The 26,093-nt window shown below is 49.3% G+C and overlaps 8 protein-coding genes across 8 annotated transcripts; 4 read left to right on the plus strand and 4 right to left on the minus strand.

Annotated features, from left to right (window-relative positions):
- Positions 1-689: 689 nt before the first annotated feature.
- On the minus strand, positions 690-1,932 carry J7337_006006 (uncharacterized protein; the record flags this gene model as incomplete). Its single annotated transcript, XM_044823675.1, has 3 exons — positions 690-1,367; positions 1,421-1,699; positions 1,765-1,932. 3 exons carry the CDS (start codon positions 1,930-1,932, stop codon positions 690-692), a joined length of 1,125 nt encoding a protein of 374 aa, XP_044682166.1.
- A 1,378-nt stretch (positions 1,933-3,310) lies between these two features.
- Positions 3,311-4,913, minus strand: J7337_006007 (uncharacterized protein; the record flags this gene model as incomplete). Its single annotated transcript, XM_044823676.1, has 2 exons — positions 3,311-3,582; positions 3,638-4,913. 2 exons carry the CDS (start codon positions 4,911-4,913, stop codon positions 3,311-3,313), a joined length of 1,548 nt encoding a protein of 515 aa, XP_044682167.1.
- A 4,710-nt stretch (positions 4,914-9,623) lies between these two features.
- J7337_006008 (uncharacterized protein) lies at positions 9,624-10,973 on the plus strand (the record flags this gene model as incomplete). The annotated part of the gene is made up of 2 exons (XM_044823677.1): positions 9,624-10,145; positions 10,197-10,973. The coding sequence occupies 2 exons, from the start codon at positions 9,624-9,626 to the stop codon at positions 10,971-10,973; spliced, it is 1,299 nt and encodes a 432-aa protein (XP_044682168.1).
- An 846-nt stretch (positions 10,974-11,819) lies between these two features.
- On the plus strand, positions 11,820-12,879 carry J7337_006009 (uncharacterized protein; the record flags this gene model as incomplete). Its single annotated transcript, XM_044823678.1, has 2 exons — positions 11,820-12,357; positions 12,404-12,879. The coding sequence occupies 2 exons, from the start codon at positions 11,820-11,822 to the stop codon at positions 12,877-12,879; spliced, it is 1,014 nt and encodes a 337-aa protein (XP_044682169.1).
- Positions 12,880-12,910: 31 nt separating this feature from the next.
- Positions 12,911-13,709, minus strand: J7337_006010 (uncharacterized protein; the record flags this gene model as incomplete). The annotated part of the gene is made up of 2 exons (XM_044823679.1): positions 12,911-13,469; positions 13,516-13,709. The coding sequence occupies 2 exons, from the start codon at positions 13,707-13,709 to the stop codon at positions 12,911-12,913; spliced, it is 753 nt and encodes a 250-aa protein (XP_044682170.1).
- Positions 13,710-14,049: 340 nt separating this feature from the next.
- J7337_006011 (uncharacterized protein) lies at positions 14,050-16,077 on the minus strand (the record flags this gene model as incomplete). Its single annotated transcript, XM_044823680.1, has 1 exon — positions 14,050-16,077. One exon carries the CDS (start codon positions 16,075-16,077, stop codon positions 14,050-14,052), a length of 2,028 nt encoding a protein of 675 aa, XP_044682171.1.
- A 775-nt stretch (positions 16,078-16,852) lies between these two features.
- J7337_006012 (uncharacterized protein) lies at positions 16,853-18,575 on the plus strand (the record flags this gene model as incomplete). The annotated part of the gene is made up of 3 exons (XM_044823681.1): positions 16,853-16,863; positions 17,117-17,594; positions 17,667-18,575. 3 exons carry the CDS (start codon positions 16,853-16,855, stop codon positions 18,573-18,575), a joined length of 1,398 nt encoding a protein of 465 aa, XP_044682172.1.
- Positions 18,576-21,001: 2,426 nt separating this feature from the next.
- Positions 21,002-25,857, plus strand: J7337_006013 (uncharacterized protein; the record flags this gene model as incomplete). The annotated part of the gene is made up of 9 exons (XM_044823682.1): positions 21,002-21,139; positions 21,272-21,406; positions 21,567-21,631; positions 21,680-22,121; positions 22,171-22,498; positions 22,554-23,047; positions 23,099-23,593; positions 23,645-23,788; positions 23,836-25,857. 9 exons carry the CDS (start codon positions 21,002-21,004, stop codon positions 25,855-25,857), a joined length of 4,263 nt encoding a protein of 1,420 aa, XP_044682173.1.
- Positions 25,858-26,093: the final 236 nt, after the last annotated feature.

A 26,093-nucleotide genomic window follows, 5' to 3' on the forward strand; every position in this document is an offset into this window, starting at 1 on the left:
ATATCATACGATCGGCGTAACACTGCAGGATTCGCAGCTCAGTACGAATCGAAACCCACTGGGAAGGGTACCTTGGGAACAGTGGACCAAGTCTCTGGGCCAACGTGGTTTCGGTCAGCAGGGCTTTGAACGCATTGCAGCTGGGGACGAAAGCTTCGTTGGGGAGTTTAAAAGCGATGGGAGGAGGATGTGGCTTCCGAGGCGGGAGCTTTGACTGTACACTCTTACCTTGAGCCTCTCGCGGCTCTCGTATTTTCTTGTGTCGTATTATTCTGTTTGCGTTAACTGATAAATTCGGAGTTCTAACTTGTATCTCTCATCGACTCTCCTTTTCATCTTTCGTGTTTTCCGGCCATCTGTAAGCTTAGCCGCTCGAGCGTTTACTTATCACGGACTGAACGTCTAGAGTCGTTGCACATAAACCAAATGGTGATAGCTCGTTACGTCACAGAGTCGGTCTCTGAGTTTTGTGATCGCTCAAAACATTGTATTTGTCCATACCCTAACGCCATGCAATATCTGTGTCCTATGGTCTATTTGCCTGAATCTATGTTGCCTAGCTCAGACAAAAATCTACCAAAAGCGGCCAGTTTTCGAGTTGATCATGGCCTTGATATGCTTTACCCCGTATCACAATATGAATAAAAACAGCTGCATTACAACGAATTATATGTACTTTCGCGTTGCTTCTAAATCGACTCGATCTCGGACTGCTTCCAGTCGGCAACAGCACCACCACCGACAAGGCGTCCACCCTGCTTACGCTTGACACGGCAACTCATGCCAACGTTCTCATCGAAGATGAAACGCCAGATGGCATAGCACCAACTCTCGTGGCGGGGCAAGTCATCATAGAATTCGTGAGCAATTTCGCGCACCTTGTGAAGACGAGTCCAGGGCACAGCGGGGAAGTCATGGTGCTCGTTGTGAAGTCCAACGTTGTAGGTAAACCAGTTGAGGGGTCCGTAGTAAGAGAAGGTCTCGGGAACAGGGATCTTGTTCTCCGGGTCGCGAGCGGAGGGAGCAACGGTCTCGTAAACGTAGTGCTCGGCGATGAAGTGGCCGGCCAGGGGGTGAAGGCTCCCGGCCAAAAAGGAGGAGAGCAGCAGGTAGAGGAGAGAGTTGACAGAGGCGTACTTTAGGAGAACGAGATCAAAGGCGACCTGGACAGCGATGTTGAGGGCGTGGACTCCAGTCAAAGGAACGCGGTAGACGGCCATGGGTCGCAAGGCGTAGAAGAAGATCTGGAAAGTGCAGAAGAAGGCCTTTCCAAGAATCGAATCCAGAACGAAGGCCTCGAAGGCAGTGGGAAGATCGGTATCAAGGCCATCGACGCCGAGGGACTTGTGGTGGGTAAGGTGGTATGGCTGTAGAGTGTTAGCATCGTTTCAGATATCGAAACGCGATCTAGGTCACATACTCGGAACGAAGCGCTATAAGGGATACCGATGGGAAGGTTGGCAAAGATGGCGATCAGACGGTTGAGACGGGCGCTTCGGAAAGCCAGGTTATGGGAGATTTCGTGGATGGCGAGGAAAAGGTTCTGGTTGGCAGTGGCTCCAAAGACGTAGGCGACAGCCCAGAACTTCCATGAGAAGAAAGGAGTCGACTGGAGCATCCATGCGAGGAAGACCTGAAGAGAGACAACACCGAGGACGACCCATTTCGTGAGAGGCTCAGGACCGCAAAGCTTGGTGATCTGTAGATGGAGGCTAGGTTAGCGACATTTCATGACACAGCGGGGCCAATCAGCAGAGCACGAACCTCGGGGTGAGCCTTGATAATAGCGAGACGGCGAGTTCGATGAGGTTCCTCAGTGTATGTCCAGAAGAAATCGTGGCTCTTATCAGCACCTTCGACTGCCGCAGGAGCTGGGCTTGGGCTATCGCCCTTTGCCCTCGAAGTGACCGTAGATGAATTCGTCGCAGGCATCTTTCCTTCGATGGTTTAGGAGAAAGTGAAAGAAAGTCTAAACCCGCGAAGAACGAAAAAGTGCAAGGACGGTTGAATTAGAAAAGAATGTGATGCATTTGCCTCCTTGGTAGCTGCGGCGCGGGAAACAGGGGCCAGAGAAAGCTACGTGGAAGGCGGTGAAAATCCAGGTCCAAATGTTAATTGGGATTCTGACCAATGAGGGGTTGGTTAGGGGCTACATTTGGCGGGTGGGGGAGAGATTCAGGGGACCAGGCGGATGGTTTTTGAGGGGTTCACGAAGGCGGGGCATGTTTGGGCAAGCCATTCAGAGAGGCAAATTGTATGGCGTGGCATATGAGATGAGCTTTATTTGTGTGTATCATAAGCAATTGAGCTGCATTACCCAACAGTGATAGCTCAATTAGCTTTAATTTTCACTGCGCTGAGTTGGCTGTGTCACTTTTGCTTCTAGCCTCAATAATAAATAAGTAAATATTGAATAAAAACTTCAAACTCTTTGAACCCAGTTGTCGAACGACAAGAGGGGAAATGGTTCGAGTGGTGCCATTCGGGACCGTCAATTTCCGTTGATAAACACCAGGACCATACGATTATTCGGTATTTCTTGGAAACTTCCTAGCTCTATCTCTCTCTATCTTGTTGGCGAAATGCATAATTGCGGCAATCTGGTAGGGCTTTTCCCTTGATAGGTGGACCGTCACGACGAGGATACAACAGAATGCGATTCTTGAGCCCCATGGAGTGCGAATACGAATACTATAATGCCAACGTGTCTCTTTCCAAATACTCAGCTTGCGTTCAAATATATGTAATGAATGGAAGGCTTCTTCAGCGTCAATTTCAATGTTCGGGATTGCTTAACTGCTTAAGAAACTAAGATTCCATCCGAATACACCAGATGCCAAGGTAGGCCAGTTCTGTCAAATGCCTAGAGTCGACAGCTAGACTATACGTTGGAGTCAGCAACAACTTTGCATCACTAATTCTCATTCAACTTGAACTGTGTCAGCAATTTATTCTATGAATATGCTTGAAAGAAAATGCAACAATGGAGAAAGTGCATGTGACAACAAGTTCTGGGCTTTTTTGGCAAGAACTGGTTGGCGTGGGCGTCGAGCTAAGGTTCAGCTCAGGCAGAGCCTCAGCCTCCACTTCAACTTTACTTCAACATCTACGACATGTCAATTTCTATCTCAATGATTCATCATGAGGGTTCCAATTCTACAACTTCGTGTACGCCATAACGGGATCGATCGTAGCTGAAAGCAGCTCACCATCGTCTCGATCAAGAAAGACCAACTCCGCGTGTATTGTTCCAGCTCGGGTATCATTGCATAACGTGTTTCTCTACAAGTTCTCCCTTTGCTCCCCTCCTTTAAAGACCGTTGGACGCACACGAGAATACGCCAGCCACGGTGCCAGCCTCGTACTGGTCGATAATGCCCTGTACACTGGCATATGTACCAACAGTAAGGAACATAATACCAATCGCAATCAAGATGAGGTTAACAATGTTTCCGGTAAGATCAGCGATCTTGCCATGTCGTCGTCCAATTTCCTTATCAGCTTTGCGCATTCTGAAATAAGCAACTCCCCAGAAAATGAAGCCAAACCAACTATCAAAGAGAGACGACATAACGGAGAGCACTAGAAGGTAGTGGTTAGCAACGACCGATGCAATAACTCTTCTTCGGGTACTTACAAGAGTTAAAGAAGGGGATGACCATGGCGATGATGAAAGCAAAGATCCAGGTCACAAGAAGAATTCCACTCCAAGATCCCCAACCAACAAGAGTGTGGCTGTTCAAGTGCTTGGAGTTGCGGAAGAGTCGGAAAAAGACGAAGCGAGCCGATACTGAGGCATAGAGGGTGCCAAGGAAGATGATTGTAGGGATCATGAACGAGAAGGCCGCCTTCTTGTACACATTCTCGAGCGAACCGAAAGCCGGCGCGGTCACATACTGATTGCCGGTATAAGCATATACGATGGCTCCAACGAGACTGAAAACAATGATCTCAGCAATCGTACACGCCCACAGAGCCTTGGGGAAGTCCCGGGGATCTCGCATCTCTGCAATGAAGCTGGGAAGGGTAATCTGGCCGATGAAAGTGTAGCTGATGTTGAGAAAAGCGGACATTCCATTCACAAAAGTCGTGCCCTTGACAGGAATAGCTGTGACGATAGGCTCGCCCAGCTTTGCAGGATCGTATCCAAATGGGTGGTCCTGAATACCAGCAAAGATGGCAGCGAGCAGCACGGAAACGAATGTGAAGAAAGCCGATGCTGTTCCGAGCTTGGCCATCATGTCGAACGTCCTGGGCAGAGAGCAAACCCAGCTGATAACAGCAACAATAACCGAAAACATAACGGTCCGGCAGCTACCAACATCATCGGCCTCGGTCATGGTGTTGAGGTACTTGGCACCAACCAGAACGTGGAGGCCTTGAATGAAGGTGTTGTTAAGAATGAAGCACACAGCAGTTGCCCACCAAGCCCACTTCTTGTCCCAAAATAGCATCTGTCCAATATCGCAAACATCGCGCATCTCCGGGTGGCGGAGGCAAAATTCCCAGAGAACGAGACTGGTGTAAAGAACGATGAGAGCAACAATAATTGTCAGGATAATGCCAGGCACCAATCCGAGGACACTGTACGACCAAGGGAAACTCATGATGGCAAGACAAATGTACTCGCTGAAAAGCAGACCAGCAGTTTTTTGCCATGAGCAAGTGCGGTACTGGATCTGCTCTCCCTGCTCCGCAGCCAGCTGTTTGTTGAGAATGGCAGAGCTTGAATCCTCAGAGTCCGAAAGATCACGCCTCACAAATTCGGGCAATTGAGCAATTCGAGGCCCGGCAGTGACACCCTCGCCGCCAAACAGAGACGCCCATCGTGACGAAGGAGTTTGGAGTTCAGATTGACGACGTTCTGGGTCAGGGCTTCCGCCTCCAGAACCGAGAGATATCTTTTCAGCCATTATGACAGCGTAGGAGGAGAGTGTGAGCTTATCAAGGCTGAAGGTGTGTTGTGTTGTATTGAATTCAAACACCAGCTGACCAAGTTCAAGATGTTACGGTATCGCAACAAGAACAAAAGAAGAAAGGTGGGCCAGGCACAAATCACAAACTAGGCGACTGCTAGGTGTGAGCGAAAGAAAATGCTGGGAGACGAGCTGCATTTAAAGAGGGTGAGAAGATCTCAATTCTCAGACATAATACCACACCAAGGTTGCGATCCTACGATCCTACGATCCCTACCAACTTGGTTGTTGGTCGCACAAACAAGGTTCAGAGCCTGCTTCCATCCTCGGCGTAGAAGCTCACTACTGAACCAGATATGGGGTCTTTTAGTCGTCAGTCTCTTCATCGAGCCCCTCGGACGTCGCCCATATCGATCCTCTTTGGCCCTCTCATCTATCAAAGCTCACGCTAGGATAGCAATTGAGGACAAACTGCAACACAGCACACCACTCACGATGGATCAGATGTTCCACACACCGGAGTGTCGCCAAATGCCTACAACCAACGTTAGATATGAACAGACAAATGAAGCGAAGCCATAGGCCGCAAATCTATCCGGAGCGGCGAACGGGGCCCCCACCCGGTCCACGCCATGTGCCGAACATCCGTACCAGACCTCTAACAACCCCGACGACCCAGACTGAAGCTGCACGTCAGCTAGTAGAGGTCCAATTGCGTCGCATCATCGCCCAAGGAGCAAATCCACCGGAATCTCCGTCAGGTCGATCCCAGATGTATTCCCTGCTGCCTGGCAGGGGCTCAAAACAAGGTGATTTCAACATTCCTGACTGGAGCACTGTCTTCCAACGCGTGGGGTCTTTGGCTGTGGTGCATGCATAACGTAGCTTTTACGTACATGAGCGATGGAGGCGAGTCCGACTTTGCAAGCCTGTTCCTGCAAGCTGATACTGATAGATCGCACGCAATTCGGCCGGATAGTGAGCAACAATCAACTATTGATGAGGCGTTGACCAGGTGGATGACCGGTGAATGATCGGATGTGATTGTGGTCAGCTGTGATAACATTGATCTGAGCTCAAAAGAGAAGGATGCTTGAGCCATACCAACAACAAGCAATTGAGGTTCTGATCTTCGCTGCAGGCTTATGCAGGCCCAACGTCACATCGATGCCAATTCATCAAAATGTTTACTTGGAAACCCTTTTCTTGGTGAAGACTTCCCGAATGTTTCAATCGGTCCCTCTTTCGATAGCCGTTGAGCCTTGTTCTTCATCGCCGTTGCTCACGGGGAGATGATCAAGAATGGCCCGATTCTCCAGGAATGATGCAATCGCTAGTGTCAAAGAAAACCAAAAATGGCAACAGGCTTGAAGTTTGCCTTGACCAACGAATTGCATCCCGAGGGTCCGGAGCGTTTCACCCCTCTCCATGGAAATAAGAGTGGTGCCATTCCCGTCTTGGTCGTTTACTTTAGACCCTGCTGTCGCATCATCGAATCCCTAAAAGGCGTCATTAGGCTAGGAGAAATGAATTGCGGCTCGTCGGGCTTTTCTTGGGGTCGCGAAGTGAATGCCATATCGTATCGCCTTGTCATTCTCTCACGTAAGAGCGTTCCACCATTTGCGCATTGCTCTGTTTTCATTTCATTTTGTAAATCCCGGGGAGTTCGGGGATTCTTCTCCAGGACGTGAGAGCGCAATGTCCTGTGCGCGTGTGGGGCTTTTAAGCTTATTTCGCGAAGCAATTCATGAGCGTCTGTGGTGTTTGTCTGGTGTGGTTGATATCCACAGCCAGCGAGGTTATCGCCAAGCTAGTGCCAAGGGCTGGGCGATCTCTGGGCGATCGACTGTCCAGCCAATAATGAAGCATCGCATTCGACGTCAATCAATCATTATCAATATCATATATAGAGAGGAGCATTCAAGAGCTTATATTTTATACCAATTCAATTTCTCAGTATGTCTTTTTACAGATTGCAATACTATACTATCTTATGTCGCCTATATTATTCTATAGCATGTATATACAGTGCAGCGCTAATATATATCATTTACTCTAGCTTAGATATTAATTAAATTTTAAGATAGGTATATCCAATACACAAGTCATTTCAGTTCAATTATTATATTTTATTCTATCTCCAAGGCTTGCAAAAAGAATATATTACATACAATACACATTTACCTCAGATAAAAATAAAATATGCCAAATTGGCAAAAGAGTTCGGAGGCTGGTGTTAAGCCTCCTACATCTCTTTGTCGTCGGGGTTTGTCGTCGAGCCATTTCCTTCAGCCAGAACAGTTTGACCTGACCAGTTGCGCTGGCGCCTTCTGTTCCACCACCACCTAGGGATTTTTCGGGTTTTTCTTTTGTCGTCGGGTATGTCGTCGGGGTTCGAACTCGGGGTGTCGTCGGATTTTCGAATTCCTTATCCACCAGGCGAGAGCAGTTTGTCCTGACCGGTTACCCCGGCGCCTCCTGCTCCCCCTTGGAAAAGAGGTGATTTAGATCAGACTATATCCCCTCCTCCTCTCATGCCCTCCCTGGTGTGAGTGCGAGCGGTGGTGCTGTGAGCTCTGGTGAGGCAAGCGGGGTTGCCAGTAGCAGCCAACGTGCTGCTGGGGCGGCGGGTGCTTTGCCAGCTGGTGGGCAGCTTTCAGCGGCATTGTGAAGCTTTAGCGACGTGAGGCTCTTGATGCCCCGCCCAACACAGCGCCGCGATGATTCCAAGGTGTTTTGAAGTCATCGCGATACATCCCCCACTCCCAAGTCATTTCTCAAAATGTGTTGAGGCCATCGCCACCACCCAATATGGTCACGACCATAGTGACCACCACAACCATAGGGGCAGCACAATGTACAACAACGAACATGGGAATGGAACAGTTCTCGAGCTGATGGGATATAGAAATGTAAAATAAATGCACTTGCATCAACTGCTAAATCTTCTAGCATCGCAGCATTTGTACAGCTGTATGCCCCAACAATACCGTGAGATCTTGACTTGATACAGCAGGCACCATGAGTTCGGGATGACCAAGATTAATCTCCCTCGCATCATGTCCACGCTACAGTTTCCTGCTCATTACAATGGCAACACTTGGTACAATTGTTCTGAATATTATATCGACTCGCGTCGGGTTCTCGATCGGGAGGGAGCAGGTCAAGGTTGGATTTCAGATCATTTGGCGCAAGGGAGTGCGATAGAAGGAAGACCATACTGCCTCACTGGAGGAGCATTTTTAATTTCATTTCAAATCATAGGCAGGCAGGCAGGCAGGCAAGGTAATTAATGGATGGATATAGATGTCGTGTTGGGTTTGGTAGAGCGTAACAGGACGCGAGAATCTGCGCACTGGCGCAAGAACACAAAATTGCCGAGGTCATCAAAATTCAAAGAGATCAAAAAGCACATTGTTTGGGTCGGCGAGGGGAGGAAAAGGGTGACTTTCGACAGGTGGGTGGTTGTGATGATGAAGGAGTAAGAATGAGGAGGCTCTAACACGACGTGGAGACAAACTGTTACCTAAAGTGGATGCGTAGGGCTTTGGCCGTGTTTTGAAGATCACGAGGTGGGGTTGGCTATAGGCATATACGGATAAGTACAAGACGCGACTTGTGCCCAACACGGAAGGCAAGCACGCTAAGCTGAATGAGTCTTATCTAGAGGTCGTGAATAGGTAATTAACTCGTTCTTCAGTTGAGCTTGGTTTCATGACCTTGATTTTGTTGAATCAAGAATTTGCATGCACGGCGATGCATCATCTTTAAGGCCTGGCAGGTTTCTGTGATTGATAACACTTAGACCGGAAGATTTGTCAGTGCTGAGATTACCCTCTGATGCTGTCATTATCCCAGATCTTGCTTGCCCTGCTTTATGTAGGTACTGATCGACTCTTGATTGCGAGATGTGCTGCGAACCTATCATGTTGATGTGACGCTATGCACCAGCCAACCCAGGTCATCCTGGCAGCGTCTGTTTGGTCGATCAGTCAAAAAAACACGATGCATAAACCTGCCTTTCTTGAAACTTGAAACTTGGTCCGTTAAATTAACACAAAAAACAAGAGAATATCTAGAATCCAAGATCATTAGCACGTGCTAATAATCAAAATGGCCTCCCTCGCACCAAACTTTGCTTGATTTTAGCGGCGCGGGTGACTACTTTAGACTTGAGCTGCCTCTGCCACGTGAAGATAGCAGACGATAAGCAAAATTTGGCCGCTACCTCGATTAGCCACATTGCATTGCTGTGTGCGCAAGTCACACTCAAACATCAAGCAACAGCCGAACCCAGATTTGACAGACGGGAGCTCCAAATCACTACGTACCATTACCCTACCGCCGTGAATTTTAGACCGACCAACCGCCAATTTTGGGGAACTGGCCGTTTATCTTAATCTTGATCTTGAACTTCTCAACCTCAAAACTGCTTCGTCTTGTCCCGCTCGAGCTCTGCCGCTAGGTTGTCACAGACCTTCGATATATTGCACGCATTTTGACGAAATCGAGACAAAAGAGCCTTATCGATGGGTGAATTCTCCCCTTGAAACTACCTACTCCGCACACCGGGCGACATCTTAGGCTGTCACGATATTCTTGGCTATCGCCTGACGTATCGCACTTGGATGCCCACCTGCTGAACGCAACCAACGACCTCGATACCCTCCCCTCGGCGCGGCCTACGCTTGCCATCTCTTCGCTCCGATGTGGTGGTTATTCAGGGCGATATTCAGCTCTATCTTCCTGCTCAGCATCGTCCTCTCCATCCCCGTCGCTTTCGATGTCGGCGGTCGCGATAGTGGGCTGGCTTACAGTCTAGCCCTGTTCCTTTTCTACTTTACATATTCCAGCCTCGAGCTTTTGACGCCAGAAAAGTCACGCTCGCGGTACTTCCTTTCTGGATTTCTACGGTTGTCGCAGTGGATCATCATCCCCGCCCTCCTCATCTGGGCGCTGGGACAGTTCGCTGTCGATGCCGACAACACAAATTGGGTGGAGCGAACAGTGGGTGGTCTGTTCAACTCCAAGAGCACAAGTTGGAGGGAATGGATGTTTGGCAAGGACGGCTTGGTTGAGACGATCACGCTGGGTGGATGGGATAATTTGCTACGGTATTCGGGGCCCGTGTTCCAGCTACTGGAGGGCTTCTGTACCTTGCTGGTCATCCAGGCAGCGGGACAGCTCACAAGATGGCTTGTCAACCGTGGAAGAAGCGATACTTGGTTGGTAAGTTTTATCTCTAATCTTGAAATCTGAGGCATGCTAACCCTGGCGCAGATCGTTCTTCTGGTTCTCTCCAGCTCCATCATGGCTAGCGCCGTGTACTTCCTCTGGAGGGTAGCACAATTCCCTCAAATCGGCAACCTTGATGCCACTCTTATTGGCATCGCGATGACAACTGCCGTGTTCCTGTGCGCTTTTGGTATCGGCAGTGGTCGCGGCAATCCTATTGAGTCGTCGCTTCTGTTTGCCTATATTGTGCTCTGCATCTACCAGATCTTCACCGATTATCTGCCATCAGAAAATGCAGACCATACACAAGGTCAAGATGGCTCAGAGTCTGATATTCCACCTTTACCGCCTGTCATCATGGCATCTTACTCGACTTTCCTCCACATGCTGGGCTCATTGCCATCCGCTGTTCACTCGTCATTGGCGCTACTATATGCCGCCTTCCAGACTATCACGCCATCAGTCATCATTTCGCTAACATACCGCTCTTTGGTATTCTACTGCGCTACACGTATCATCCCCTCAATTCGCGAGTCAGGTGCGCGAGCCATGATGCAAGAACCAGATTGGGAGGACTCTGAGACTGCAAGTAAATTCTTGGGCTTCCTCAGCTGGTTCTCGCCGTCAATTTTAATAGCAGTCTACACCAGTCTGCTCCTACAGCATTTCTCCACCAGCGACGGTCCAGATGGCTGGACTCTTCGAGGTGGTGATGTTGAGGGCAGCAACTGGCAGTGGGCCAACATCGGCCTGACCATGGTTTTGTACGGTGTCGAGCTCTATCTAGGCTCTGACGAGCATGACCACTGGAAGGTTGATTAAAAGTCACGAACTCTAGAGTTACAAAACTACAGGTGTCTGCTCGGCAGACCATTACACACGGGTTCGATGTACTTCTCAGGGAGTACTGGACCGTAGAACGGACTTAGAAGATGGACGAAATGGATTTTCTTTTTTTGAATCAGCACACATTATTCTTTTTCGCGGGCAGCATAAGGAACTGGACTGGGCTGGACTGGGATAGGGCAGTGGACAACGGGACAGGCACGATACCGCACACGGCGTTGAGGAAGGGCTTGGCAGGTTTTTGTTTCTTTGTTTTCTGCTTTGCAGCAGCATGGCGATGAATGATGATGTTGGTTTATTTAACCCCTTTTTTATATAAGTTAGTTTGCGTGAGGCAATAGCAGCACAACGTGAATTAATAATTCTTTTGAAATTATTAGAGATGCAGCATTTGAATGTGAATATATGTTGTCAATCTTATGGTCACTGCATCAAGATTCCTGGAATAGGTCTTGAGTTTGGTCACTTTCGTCAAGCGTTCCTTGTAATTATTGTTTAACTTCAACCTCAAATGAGAGGTCTTCACCGGTTTACCACGCACAACCTTCCCACAACCGCACAAGGCATCTTTTGAGACAGAAATGTCGATGAGATATATTCTGAATACGAATAACCATTTACATCTTAGTGCTTTTATTAATCCTTGTCTATGATATGATGCTTCTCCAAAATCATGGGGCCGACACCGGCTCGCTACCCTAGACCCACCGGCGATCCTGGGGAAGATCGGATATAATGAATATCCATGGACATCACTTCAAAACAGCAACTTCAACCTCTACTCATTCTGCTCATACGAATAAATTTCTCTCTGTTTTCGCCATGTCTGTAAAGTACGTCACCCAAGGCCTCCCAGCCGCTCCAGAAATTTCCCTCAAGACCATTCATATGGCGGGTTTGCGTGTCGATGTCTACGGTCTTGATGAACTTCCTCCCAATGTCCCCGTTTCATGCCTATGGCTTCTGCACCCTCGTACCAGATCACGAGAAACTATGAATGATATTGCGAGACGCACCATAGGAGCATGGGGCGCGCATGCTGGTAGCAACTCCAAGCGCGGCCTCATCGCCCTGGCATTTGATATGCCAAACCACGGAACTAGAAAGGTGAGCGAATCAGCGAACCATCCTTGGAAAAAGGGAAATCCGACCCATGCGCTTGACATGTTTTCCATGGTCAAGGGAGGCGTGTCAGATATGGGCGGTCTTATGGATCTTGTTTCGGGGTATCTTGGTCTTGAAATTGATGGCCATGTGTGCCTTGGCTGGAGTCTGGGTGGACATGGTGCCTGGCAGGCATTCTTTGGGGAGAAGAGGATTGATGCGGCTGTGGTGATTATCGGATGTCCTGATTTCGCGGGTGAGTTATCCTAACTAAATGTGAGGGACGTAAGCTGACAAGATAGGACTCATGTCTGGTCGCGCTGCTGAATCGAAGCTCGATTGCGGCGCCGAGTTCATCGGAAGCAAATACTTTCCCAAGGATCTCATCGAAATCTGCAGTAAACACGACCCCAAGGCCATTTGCTTCGGTACTTCGCCCATCCCATCTGCATTATCCTCTGCCGAACAGACTCGCCTGAGGGCTATTCTGGATGAGCGCATCAAAGGCAAGAGGCTACTTCTTTGCTCGGGCGGTGACGATGAGTTGGTTCCATACGCCAACACCAAGGAATTTTCGACGTTATTGAAGGAGGCTGTGGGCGAAAAGGGCTGGTATCGAGATGGTGGGTTGGAGGTGGATGATAGAGTATACGAGGGTATTGGACATAAGTTCAGTCCCAAGATGGTGGACGATGCTGTGCAGTTCTTGGTTAAAGCCGTGGAAAGGGGACCGAGGGGCAAGTTACATCTCAGAGAAGGGGAGAAAAGTGTTCTGTAGATTTGCGGTATAGACATGGATGTGATAGAGATCACCAAGGCCGCGCTGCCTCCTCGTCTATAAATTCGCTTCCGTTCTCCATGTTGATGGCCAAACCGCCACGATCGTCATCTCCGCTTGGAAATACACCCTGCCATATACTCCAAGGGTTTCTCTTCACTCTCTTCCCAGCAAGACTCTCCCCTCGTCCATGAGGATCATCCCTCCACTCACCCATGGCCAACGTAGCACCCTTCATCGCCTCTTCTTTATCTTGATCTTTCGAAGATGCTGCCATACCGGGAGGATCTATACCAATGAAGGTAACTTTGTCGAGAGGGAAGCCAATAGCTGTGCAGTGCCCATCGACAAGTCTCTCTTTCTTAAAACCATGACTTACAATGGTGATGCGAGCTGGCCATCTTTTGTAGTGGGAAAAGAAGAGTGTTAGGGAGAAGAGGATGTTGTGGTACGAATCAAGCGCGCGCTCTTCCAACAATACTGCATCGTTGATTTGTTCATCCTGTAGCAGTCCCCAATAGTTGTTCTTGGCTGCGATGCTCTTGTAGCCAACTGCCTCGGAAATTCTCGACTCTTTGCGCGTCGGCCCTCTACCATTGTCAGAATACGCACAGTAATATCAGCCAGGTTACATACCCAGAAAACACCAAAACAGAGCCAGGGCGATTCTGAGCGAGGGCATCTACGCCAGCTTTTATATGCTGAACAAAAGTCGGGGTTTCACCACGCTGAAAGTCTGCGATTAGCCATTCTCTTTCCTCCTGGCCGAGGGTTGGGCCGCCGAGCCAAACTCCGTGGCAGCAGACGATGATTAGATGGGACGGTGGCATGGCGGTGAGATGGAAGATGAGGGGATTCAGAAGCTACAAATGCTGGGTGTAAAGTGAGGGTCTGATCATGTGATACCTAGTTCGTAAGCAAAGCAGGTAAATAACGAACTGAGATTGCCAAAATGTGAGGTAAAAGATATGAAGTGGGTTTTACGGTGTTCACATTAGAAGACTGGAGCTTCATGATAGATTAGGATAGACTTTACCCCTCTACCTGCTATTGTACATATATATCCTACCAAATCTCTCCATTCCAGTTCCCCTTCCGATGCGTAAATCGCTTTGTGATAGTACATTCGCGTTATAGATATTCAAACATTCCAAGTCATCATAAGTTTCACTACGTTTTCCTGTCAGCAGCCACCTTTGCTTCAAAGGGATCGCTGCTTTCCCTCATCTTGGCCTGTTTTATCTCCAGTGCCCTTTGCTTCTCAGCCGCAGCAAGTTGATCTTTGAAGCTCTCCTTGTTGTCCTTCTCTGACCCCCTAGATTTGCCTTTGCGCTTCTTTGACTTAGGTTCGAAAGGGGACTTGGTTGGGGCCTTGGGGGTGGCTGGATACCCAAACACTTGCCGGTGACTCTTGTACTTCATGTGCGGTAGTGCACGGTATCCCCTAATTTTGAACATGGCATCATCGTATGCTGCCTTGTGCTTCGCAGCCTGTGCCTCCAAATCTTCAAGACGGGAGGCAATATTTTCCACGGCCTTTTCAGGCTTATCTGTATCCTTCGTTTGGCGTTCCATATCCCTCTTGATGGCGGCGATAGACATCCGATATCCCTCTCCCTGCTTCTTATGAAATGCAGCCATCCTTTGCAGCTCTCTTGTCTTGACGGGTACTTTGAGTGGTTGTATAGGGCCGCCTTCGGGTACTAGGGCAAAGACATCATTTCGAATCGGTGATAGATGGTGGTGTCGTCTCGCCCGTTTGAACTCCCGTCTCTCCTCGCGTGTCAGATTTCTCTCTCGAGCAATCTTGGAATATCGGTAGAGTTGAGATCTACCTGGTCTTCTCGTACCTAGTTCTCTTCTTCGACGAATGCCTTCGAGGCTCAATAATTGTCGAATCAGGTAAAGACTTCCAGTGACCACCAAAGGCCCACCATCGCTCTTCTTGCAAGCCCATGGAAGAGCACCCGCGATATCGGGCGTTCCTGAATATACATTGCCAAGATCGATTTTTTTCATCTTGGCGTATTCGGCACCGAACGAGGCAGGCAAAGGCTGAGGATCGTTGGGACCTTGAGTAAATTCTACCATAGCAAAGTTGTCCTGGGGCTGGACAAGCTTTTCCATCATCTTGAAGAAAGGCTTGTGCTTGCTTTGGGACATACCCATAACCCAAGTCACTGGTTGGTCATCTCTTCGTAGGCGTTTGTTGACATGGTTGCGCAATTCTGTGATTCCCAACATGTTGTGAGCACCGTCGACCAGAATTTCCCGTGGCTCAAGACCAGAAAGTGGCGCGTTGACTTCAACTGTTTCCAAACGACCTGGCAAGAAAGGCTCGGTTTCCAAGAGTCTGTCCAAGTTGATCTCCTGCAAGGGGAAGAGATGACGGAAAGCCATGGCTGCACACAACAGGTTCTGAACTTGATAGCTCTCAAGCATCCATCTTGAATTGTCGAGAGTTAGCAGTAAAGGTTCGCCCTTCCATGTGAGGATGATGTCTGTTCCTACTTCTCGAGCATGTTTTCGTAGTACATGGATGACAGAAGGCTTGTTAGTGTGGTCAACAATACAAGGAACGCCCTTTTGCATAATGCCAGCTTTGACCTTGGCAATGTTTTCGATGGAGTTTCCGAGGTACTCCTGGTGGTCGAGGCCGATCTTGGAGATGATTGTGACAGACTTTTGCTTCATAGCATTGGTTGCATCGGTAGCACCGCCCATACCGACTTCGACGATACCATATGGAACACGCATTTTGTTGAATATTCGGAATGCTGTTGCTGTTTCGACCTCGAATGGTGTTAGACTCGGAGGGTCCTCTCCGTGTTTGTATCTCCAACCAGCAGAAATTCGACTGTACTTTTCCTCAACATGCTTCATTTCCATATCGTACATTCGCGGATTCACATAAAGACCATTTACTGTGACTCCATTGTGCCTCTCTGGAAAGGCCGGCGATGTGAAGCTTCCATAGCCGAGACCAGCGAGCTTGAACATACCAGCAAGAAAGGTGCATATTGAGCCTTTGCCATTGGTGCCAGCAACATGGATACCCTTCCAGTCTTGGTTCTCTGGTACGACACGGTTGATACGATCGAGGCCTAGTCGAATGTCTCTGTAGCCTGGTATTCTTTTGCTGGCCAAGACCCGATTAATACGGCTAAGGGCGAACTGGATTTCCTGAATGGAAGACATGATGAAGACTTAGGTGAGACGGCATCTCATCGGAGCCCGGCGCTGGGGAGGAGAAGTGCCGTGTGAGGCTCCTGAGATGCTGATTGAGTCAGACCCAGGGCGAATTGGCGTATTTGGTGATGATTATGAGTCGAGTTTCGTTATAGACGTCACGACATGAGTGAGGCTCCAACGTCCCTCATTTTTCACTTTGGGGCAATTCATGTCGACATGGGGTGGGGTGTTGCAAGCCACACTCACCCGCTCTCCGAACGCCGATGAAAAGTGGTCTGATGTGGCTCTGTGGCTGTGCAGTCTTTAATCTGTTCAAATTTCTGGATAACCAGATGTGGTCTGTTAGTGTCGATTGGCTGAAGCTAGTTTTCCACTAACAGTCCTTATCGCGATACGTTAGAAAGCACTATCAGACGCGCACGCGAACTGGACGCCCTGGGCTCTCAGCCTCAAGAGCTCTAGCCCCTCTGATTGGTCAAATAATTTTCATCGCAGTCTCCCTGCCCTGGAGCTGCATCTTGAACCCCCCGCACCCCCTTTGCCTGTCGCCCACTCCGTTCTTTCATCCTCTCCACTGGTTAATTACCCGCTTCACGCTTCACGCATTTGTCGTCTGGCTTTTACCAACCTTGCTACTCTAGGCAGCATCGTCATCACTGTTCATCGACTTTTCATCAATGATAACAATTTCTGGTCTTTGCAATCATTACGACTTAATTTTTTGATTCCTTATTTCGCAGTTTTCGCTCGTTTTCGTCAATCACTTTCCACTAAATCAGCCATGGGCCTCCCGTAAGCGCATCCTTGTTTTTTTTCCTACCCGTCCGTTACCTTCGTTGCCATCGCGCCAGCGTAGTGATGCCCCGGTCGATCGATCTTGTCGTTGTCGCCATCGCTTCACTATATCAACGCAAAGGCATGCTGCAAATGTAGCGAATGCGCACTTCCGTTGCTTGATAATGCGCGCTTCGTGCTTTGCATATTCGTCGCAGTAGTGACGGCCTCGTTCTCTCAACACCGTGCACTTGTTAACCTTGTCTTGCAGATTATTTGTTGCCCCCGTTGAGTCAGATCTCCCTTCCAAAGCTGCAGAGAAGAGCAGTGCGACGTCGCCACCCCGCTCCTCCATACGTCGCAATATACGCACAGAACGAATTGAACGCCGCGCCGCGCATCGCCGTATCTTCTCAATTCGCGACCGCTTAAATGATGGCTCGCTACAACAATCGAGTACTCTGACCGACCGAGATGGTCGCTCTCTTCCATGGGCTGAAGCTGGATTTCCACCTGATCTAGAGACTACGAGAGGTCCTGATGGGCTGCGCCGAGCGAGACCATTTCGCGATGTTCTTAGAGAGATGGCTAGATCGGATGAACGTAGAAGGGGCATGCTTGAAGAGCGCATAAACTCTCTGTTTAGGGATGGCAGCAACACACAAGATCGAAGCAACACCAACTCACAGCCGCCATACGACGATTGGGATCTGGGTTGGCATGGGGATCCTCGACCTCGTCCTGCAGTGGTAAGTTCTACCATCGATGACGTTTTGTCCCAATTGTGCAAGTCATATGGTTTTTACTAACAACTAACCTAGATTGTACCGTTGGCTGCGCATCCCGGACGAGCTTCTGAAGAGAATAGAGCTCAACCGCAAAGACTTCCTTCTGCTGTAACGCACCCCGTGTTTACCACAGATGACTCTGAAGAAATGAACCAGCGCCGAGCTCACCGCTCGGCAATGCGTGAAGCTCTCCGTGCGTCAAACAGGGTTACGCGATTCGCACCTATGCAGCGTGTCGACGGACTTGGCGACCGTGATAGGAGCCTTAGTCCAGAGGTCTGGGATACTCTTCTATCCACACTTACCCCTGACCCTCAACCACCTAGCGCAGGTTCCTCTTTTGCATCAAATGTTGCATCTCAGAGCGCCGGTGCCACATCAGGCACCTCTTTCACCACGCCCGACCAAGACCCTGACGCACTGGCTGACCAGGCCTGTGAGTCGGGCTGCGAAGGCTCCGAAACTGAAGACATCGACCAGACTCTAAGCGTCCTGGATCAAATTAGAAGACGTCGGGCAGAGAGGCGACGTGTTCACGTAAGACTACCTGAAGCTGGCCAAGACGCCCCAATTGATGGAGGCGCCCTTCGGGATGAAGGGGCGGTTGGTTCTGATTCCAGACAACGAAGATCCCCGGATGGACTAGTGCCCATTAACAATTCTCAGTTGCTCAGGGGCTTGCGCCGAGGGCGCTCCCTCCGATCACGTTCTGCTTGGGTGGGACACTTGTCCGTGGGCAATTCAGACGATGAGCAAGGACCGGAACGAAACAGACAGAACCGAGAGAGCTCAACAGCATCAGGCAGCAACGCAAACGTCGAAGATGACTGGATGGGAATGCAGCGCATCGTGCGTAGCCTAGCACGACGTGAAGATATTCCCGATGAATGGTGGGCTGAGGCTGGCCTCAGTCGAACCCTGCCAGGGGACGGGGCAGAATAAAGAGGGCGCAATGTACCAGTTTGCATTCGATTTGAAGCGGGATATAAAATACCGGGATTACTTGCTATTTGGTCGGACGGCGTTAAAACGGAAAACCGAGCAGTGTCGGCAGGATTGTATCATAATTGTACGGTTGGTAACATTTTTGGCTCGACAATGAGCAGGCAGAAGATCTAATGAAAGTTGACGTTGAATGAGCACATACTTCTGGACCGTTGCTTGTGCTACCACATACTGATATGATGGATAACTGCCGGGATTGCTGGTCAATAAAGCGGCCACGATTAGACGCACATCATCGTGAGATCCTGGTCGATCTATCTTGATGTGGCTTGAAGGACCTTGTCTTCGGGACGGCTACGTGCTGCCAACTTGCGATATGTACAGCTACGGTGAAGCAATACGAGAACCTAAGGTATCAAGTTGATATGGTTTCCTTTCGTCGTCCAATACTTGCTCCCAGCCAGTGAAAGCACACTCCATTTGCCGGCATAAGCCTCCCCTGAGACTGTATAAGGGACTGTTGAGCACGGCTGCCGACATGATGTATCAAACTCAAAGACGACCCTGCGGACAAACTATTGATCAAGGGTGGAATCGAATGTCATAACTCATAAATTGACATATATAGTATCCGTATTGGTGAATGTTTCAACTCCGATGTCTGTAAAGGGCGTGAAGTATCGTCATGGCAGCGTCACGTAATGCCGAGCCAAGCGGAGGCGCTTTGAGCAAGAAATGAGATTGCAATCTCAGTTTAGTCTGCGGTTCAGCTTACAAGGAAAACAAGAAAAGAGTCTCCGTGCACGATATCGATCGACGGTGAGATACGATATCTTTCCCAGCTTGGCATTGCTTGTAACTTAACTTGTAACTTAACTCTATCAAGCAAGTCAAGCAAAGTCAAGTCAAGCTGAGTAACTTGCTAGGATGATATGTATGAGACGCATTGACTAGTGGCTTCGAGGGTTGGATCGGCGTGGTCCTCGAGAGCAAGGTATTTCAATTGGGCTGTTGGTTGTTGCTGACAGGGAAAGACATAAGTTAACTAACTACTTAGCATTTGAGGCGTCGGAGGAGCTGGCTGAAAGAGAATAACCCGGACGGCTATAGAGTTTGTGTGCGACGGATGAGTTTCCAAGTTGATCGTTGACGGTGAGGCTTGTTTTAAAGTGTGGTAAGCATATTCGGCCGTTATTGGAGTCTATTAGAGGACGTACCTAGAGTTATGAAGTCGGTACTTTTGTCTAATGATAAGCGGAGATGAGATATGTAGTTGACTTGGAAGAGAATACCAACCAGTATTGGCTTGCGTGTGCCTGTGTCTGAATGCATCCACTCACTGCCTTGGCTTACATGGCATGGCATGGCATGAACATGAACTGTTTCAAAAGGTGGAGCGTTCCTTGTAAGTGAAGAATTCCAAAACATGCCTAGAACTTTGTCTCTTTGAAACTGGTGCTGAGAGTCGAAGTTGACATCATTATCGAGTCCTAACAATGAAATTGTTTTTATAAGTCAATCGTGTTGTTGCTTGCTTGCTTGTGTCGAGGGTGGAGAATTGAATAGCGAGCTAGTGGGGGATGGCCCTGCAAGTCGAAGCTGGGCGTTGAAGAGCGCTGGACTTGCAGGCGGCACGGGCCCCCCAGGCACCCCGTCACGTACGCACCTAGCCAGCATGGACAGCTCAAGGTACCGACCATTCATCACCCTACGGGGCTGCCCCAGGCAGGCCCTGGCCGATTCGGGTTGGGTTGCGAGCCTCCACTGCCTGATGAGAGTCTAGTCTAGTGAGATGGAGGTGAATCTGAGACGAGAAACAACACCTTCAGTCGAGTCCAGTCCAGCGCATGATTGATTGGAGATCAGTGGCTTTTTGGTCCAGCTCCGAATTTCCACCCAGTTTCTTACCTTGCTTTTTTTTTCTGTCTTTCTCCAAGTTTACTTCATCTTATTTTTTTTACTCACGACCCTTCCACTCCCTCTCTCTCTCCCTCTCTTAACAACAAACTCTCACGCAATTCAATCCCTTGCCCTCCCGGGTTATTTCATCCTGTCCCTCCTTTAACCCTGGGCTGTTCTGTTAGCGACCGCACGAAACGAAACGACCGAACGGACGGACCTTGTTAATCCCATTCCCCTCCTCGATCACGCTGGCGACGTCAACCAAGCTTTCGACGAGCTCAACTACATTCGCCAGACTCGACGACATCAGCTCTGTACCGAATCCGATCTCGTATGTAGAAACGAATTACACTGCGCCGCTCCGCTCCCTTGGTTCGATATTCGCCGGGAATGATATCTCCGTCTTGGTCTGAACCTTGTCCTTCCTCCGCCGAACTGCCTCTGCTTTCACCGAGGAGGCATACTCCAGCTTGTCCTGACCAAGCCAGAGCATCGTTGAGTTAGAGAGCGCCTGAGAGATAATGCCCGAGCGGCAGTACCACGCCAATGGCCGCGCCGCCGTGGCCTCCCGCGAACGACCTTATACACCAGGAACGCCCTCACGAAAAGACAAGCTACGAGAAAGCTCTGCCCTCCAAGATCCAGGGCTCAAGGACTACGTGCGTATATCCAACTACCGATATCACCGGCGCTTGATCCCGATCCCTGGAAAGTCGGATATCATGATAAGCGAGAGTAGCAGCAGGGTTTAGTAGAAAGTTGTCGCTAACGTTTACCTTTTCTGCTTTTAGCGTTTAGGTGAATGCCTCGGGAAAGGTGCTTTCGGATCTGTGTACAAGGCCTTCAACTGGGGAAATGGCGAGGCGGTTGCTGTGAAGCAGATCAAGCTTGCAGATCTTCCCAAGAGCGAATTGCGCATGATCGAGGTGGGTTGTTTCTGAGCTCTACCCTGAAGCTCAATGGTTTGTGATTCTGACGAACTGACATGAGTGAGTGCTGTTTAGAGTGAAATCGATCTGCTCAAGAACCTTCATGTAGGAATCCTGGTCTGAAACGGTATCATATCTGAAGACTAACAAGCAGTAGCATGACAATATTGTCAAGTACATTGGCTTTGTCAAGTCCGTTGACGCCCTCAACATTATCCTAGAGTATGCGATTCGATTCCACTTTTGAAGTTATAGAACTAACAAACTTAGGTATTGTGAGAATGGTTCTCTGCACTCAATATGCAAGGCATATGGCAAGTTTCCCGAGAATCTGGTTGGGGTCTACATGACGCAGGTCCTGCAGGGACTACAATACCTGCACGACCAGGGTGTAATACATAGAGATATCAAAGGCGCCAACATTCTCACAACAAAGGACGGTACCGTCAAACTCGCAGACTTCGGCGTTTCAACCAGCACCCTCGCTGGTGGTCAAGATAAGGAGGCGCAGGTTGTCGGCACACCATATTGGATGGCCCCTGAGATCATTCAGCTTTCCGGAGCGAGTTCTGCGTCTGACATCTGGAGTGTTGGATGTACGGTTATCGAGCTTCTTCAAGGCAAGCCGCCATATCACAACTTGGCTGCTATGCCTGCTCTATTCGCAATTGTCAACGATGATCACCCCCCACTGCCTGAAGGCATCTCTGCTGTGAGTCTCCCCCGTTCTATTTGGGTGTGCTTTTGCTGATCTTTGCCAGGCTGCCCGTGATTTTCTCATGCAATGTTTCCAAAAAGATCCCAATCTACGTGTAACTGCCCGAAAACTACTTCGTCATGCTTGGATCACAGGCTGTCGCCGAACGGAAGCACCTGTATCAAAAACACCGGCCAATTTCAGCGATGCTGTGGAGGAAGTGAAGCAATGGAACAAAGCTCTAAAATCCTCCGGACCAAGACTTCGACAATCGACTGGTTCTGATGCCGGGCCTTCATCGAGATTTCTTGGTGGAACTCCCGCCAAGGGCGGTCTATCACTTGCAAAACTACGTCCTGGTGCAGGAGCTTTCAGTAAGCCTGAACTAGCTGGTGTGTTAAAAGTCTCGCTGTCTGAGTATTCTGCCCAAACCTAACCGTATCACAGATGATGACAACTGGGACGATGATTTTGCGACAGCTATCTCACCAAGCGCACTACAACTGCCTCATCTCAAGCCACAAGACAACTTCGGTGGTCTACTATCGAGTGATCGTCTCAAAGCCTTTGCCTCAGTGAATGATGGAAGAAATGATAGTAATTCGTACGATGACGACTTTGAAGGCGAGTTGATGACAATAAAGGGGCCAGGCCACTGGCAAGACATCGATCCACAGGAGCAGACAATCAGGCCTTTACCGAAGAAGCCCACGAAGTCTTCAGAGCCTACGAAAACGCACAGTCGGAATAAATCAAGCTCAAGCAAGGTCGCTGGTGCCGGCCGGACCAGATCGCCGACGAAATCAAATCTAAATATCAAGTTTGAGCTTCCACCAAGGCCAGATATCATCTATCGGGAGCAAAGTATGGAAGACTTCTCTGATCTATTCGTGGATAATGATAATGTCTTCACTCACAATGCGAATCAAGCTGTTAGACGAGTAAGTTACAGGTGTCTGGACCCCATATGCACAATGCTCACATAGTTATAGAACTCACGACAGACCGATGCACCACAACTCTTTCACCCATCTGATCTTACATCATTACCGAGGTCAATGCAGGAATCTAGCTCAGGTAGTATGAAGAAGAAGCCTTTGTCTCGACCATCAGTCCTCCCTGACAGGCCAATGCGACGAACACGATCATCAATAGAAATCCAGAAGTTCGCAGAAGATGACGACGAAGATTTTAGCGACGTTTTCGGACCTGAATCATCAATAGCGGAGAAGGAGGAGAGTGAGAAGGGATCCGAGGATGGCGGCTTGATGCTCATGTCTCGCGTGTCGAGCAATTCCTGGTTAGGGGATGACGAAGACGAAGACGACCCCTTCGCATCGATGGACCCAGGATGGGATGAGATGGATCTGGAGGCCAACATTGCAAGAGATCGGCATGCCAGGCTAGCAGAGAGAGTTGAGGACTTAGTGAGGTCTCTCAAAACGACAGAGGGTGAGGATGCCCTAGCTGAGTTCTCGGAAGATTTGGTAAGTCTTGTCGTCCTTCACATTCCGAACCCGGCAACTGACATAACATAGCTTGCCTTGCTCTGGGAGAACAACGAGGTGAAAAATCTGATTATTAGCGCTCACGGGCTGTTACCGATTCTTGAAATTTTGGAGCCTTGTACCGTCAAGAGCAGGCAGTACATGATTCTGCAGCTCCTCAAGGTCGTTAATGCAGTAAGTTTTGGCATCTGCATTATACTTGTGACCTGCTAACTCTTCAGATCATCCTGGACGACGTGGAAATTCAAGAGAACTTGTGTTTCGTGGGTGGCATTCCCATTATTACCAAGTTTGCTGCGCGCCAATACTCAGATGAGATTCGTCTTGAGGCGGCTGCTTTTGTCCGTCAGATGTACCAGACGTCAACATTGACCCTCCAAATGTTTGTATCTGCAGGTGGTCTGAACGTGCTGGTCGAGTTTCTTGATGAGGATTACGACGTTACTCGAGACCTTGTTCTTATTGGGGTCAACGGTATTTGGAACGTGTTTGAGCTTCAAGGACCAACCCCCAAAAACGACTTTTGCAGAATCTTCTCGCGAAGCAAGATTTTATATCCGTTAGCGCTTGTCTTACACCGAGTCCTTGACGAAGAGGGCGAGGACGAGCTTGGTGAACTCGTCGAAGGACGAATCGTCAACATTTTCTATCTCTTCAGCCAAGCTGAGAACTACGTCAAGGAGGTCGTAGCAGATCGGCAAGTTCTGAAAAGTGTACTAAAAGATCTACGGCGCATGACGCCGATACATCAGATCACAATGCTCAAGTTCATCAAGAACCTCTCGATGCTTTCCACAACGATTGAGTCGCTGCACTCAGCCGATGCTATCGAATTTTTGATTGATCTTCTGAGCTACAGCATGAAGAAGGGCCAGACACATTTCCGCGAAATATCTAATCAAGTTCTCAACACATTATTTAACCTCTGTCGTCTGAGCAAGGAACGACAGGAGGATGCCGCTGTTGGTGGTATTATTCCTCTACTCTTGAGAATCATGCAGACCGACCGGCCTCCGAAGGAATTTGCGCTACCAATACTCTGCGACATGGCACACTCAGGGTCCAAGGGCCGCAGATACTTGTGGCAGAATAAAGGTCTCAACTTTTACGTATCATTACTCACAGACCAGTACTGGCAGGTTACTGCGCTCGATGCCATCTTGGTCTGGCTACAGGAGGAAACAGCTAATGTAGAGACTCACCTTGCCGATGGTAATTTCACACGAGCGATCATCAGCTGCTTCAGCACCAACAGGGTCAATGCCTTTGATTCCAACTTATTGGAACCACTGCTCAAACTTCTGCGCCTTAGCCCGTCAGTCGCGGCCTCGCTGGCGAAGCCCGAGATGTTTGCGGGCATTGCGCAACGTTTGACTCACAAGAAGGCGGTCGTGCGACTTAATCTCTTGAGACTGGTGAGGACTATCATGGATGCTTGTGAGCCTGGCTTGGGCAGTGGTGATGGAACGAGATCTCTCAACAGCTCCCAAGTGCGATCTCTCATGGCTGCCATTCAGACTCTATCAGAAAAGGACTCGGCTGTCCTTGTACGAAACCTCGCCTCGGAGTTGGTGCGGTCCAACATCGAGCCAAGTGGAAGATCCGGCGAGGGAGCGTCCAGTTCTGTGCCAAGTTCATCGTCATCGAGAAGGCCAGGATCCCGACGGGGTGCAAGCTATACGCCCCCTGGCTTACATTCGTCGGCGTCAGTTCCGCAGACACCTACGCATAGGAGCCGTGGTAGTCTTGCGAGTAATACTTATATCGAAGTGGCGGCGAGTCCAAGGCGAACAGCTGCTGTCGAGCGAGAACGAGAGGGGGCACTTTACAGGCCCCGAAGTAGGGATGGGCCAACAGGTATCCCCCGGCGTGTCAGCGGCGAATTCGTATCTGCAAAGAGTCGCCTCCCTCGCACTTCGCTAGCTACTTCGAGTAGCTCCAGAGCAGCTATTGGGATCAGTGCCAACGGCAACAGTCCAGCCCTGAGCTCCCGCAGCGATATTACCATGAGCGCCCGAAGCGACAGCAGCTTGAGCAATAAGGAGAACGTAGGCCGCGCGCCGAGCAGTCGCGATGGACTCAGAAGCAGAGATGGGAGGAGCAGCAGAGATGGATTAAGTAGTAGAGACGGGCTCGGTAGCAGAGATGGCAGCATGGCATCTCCAGGGTTGCCAGAGGTAGCAGAACGAGTGGGCATAAGTAAGAGACGGAGTCGAATGCCTGGAGAGCCCAAATGGACATGACGAATTGGAAGGAAAGGAAACGAAAGGATGAAGACGAGAGATGAGCGGAATGCATGATATGAAGAGCACGATATGATAATTCAGGGGCTGTACATGATAGACATGAGGATGGGTAAAGAAGCAGCGAAACTGCGATTGCATGAACAAATAAGACCAAGACAAAAGAAAACAAATGAATGAAAGAACAAAAAGATGCGAAGCAACTCCCCTTCTCAATCAATCAATACTGTCTGCCT

The sequence above is a fragment of the Fusarium musae genome, chromosome 4 (genome assembly GCF_019915245.1).
Source record: "Fusarium musae strain F31 chromosome 4, whole genome shotgun sequence".
In the NCBI taxonomy this organism is placed as follows: Eukaryota; Fungi; Ascomycota; class Sordariomycetes; order Hypocreales; family Nectriaceae; genus Fusarium; species Fusarium musae.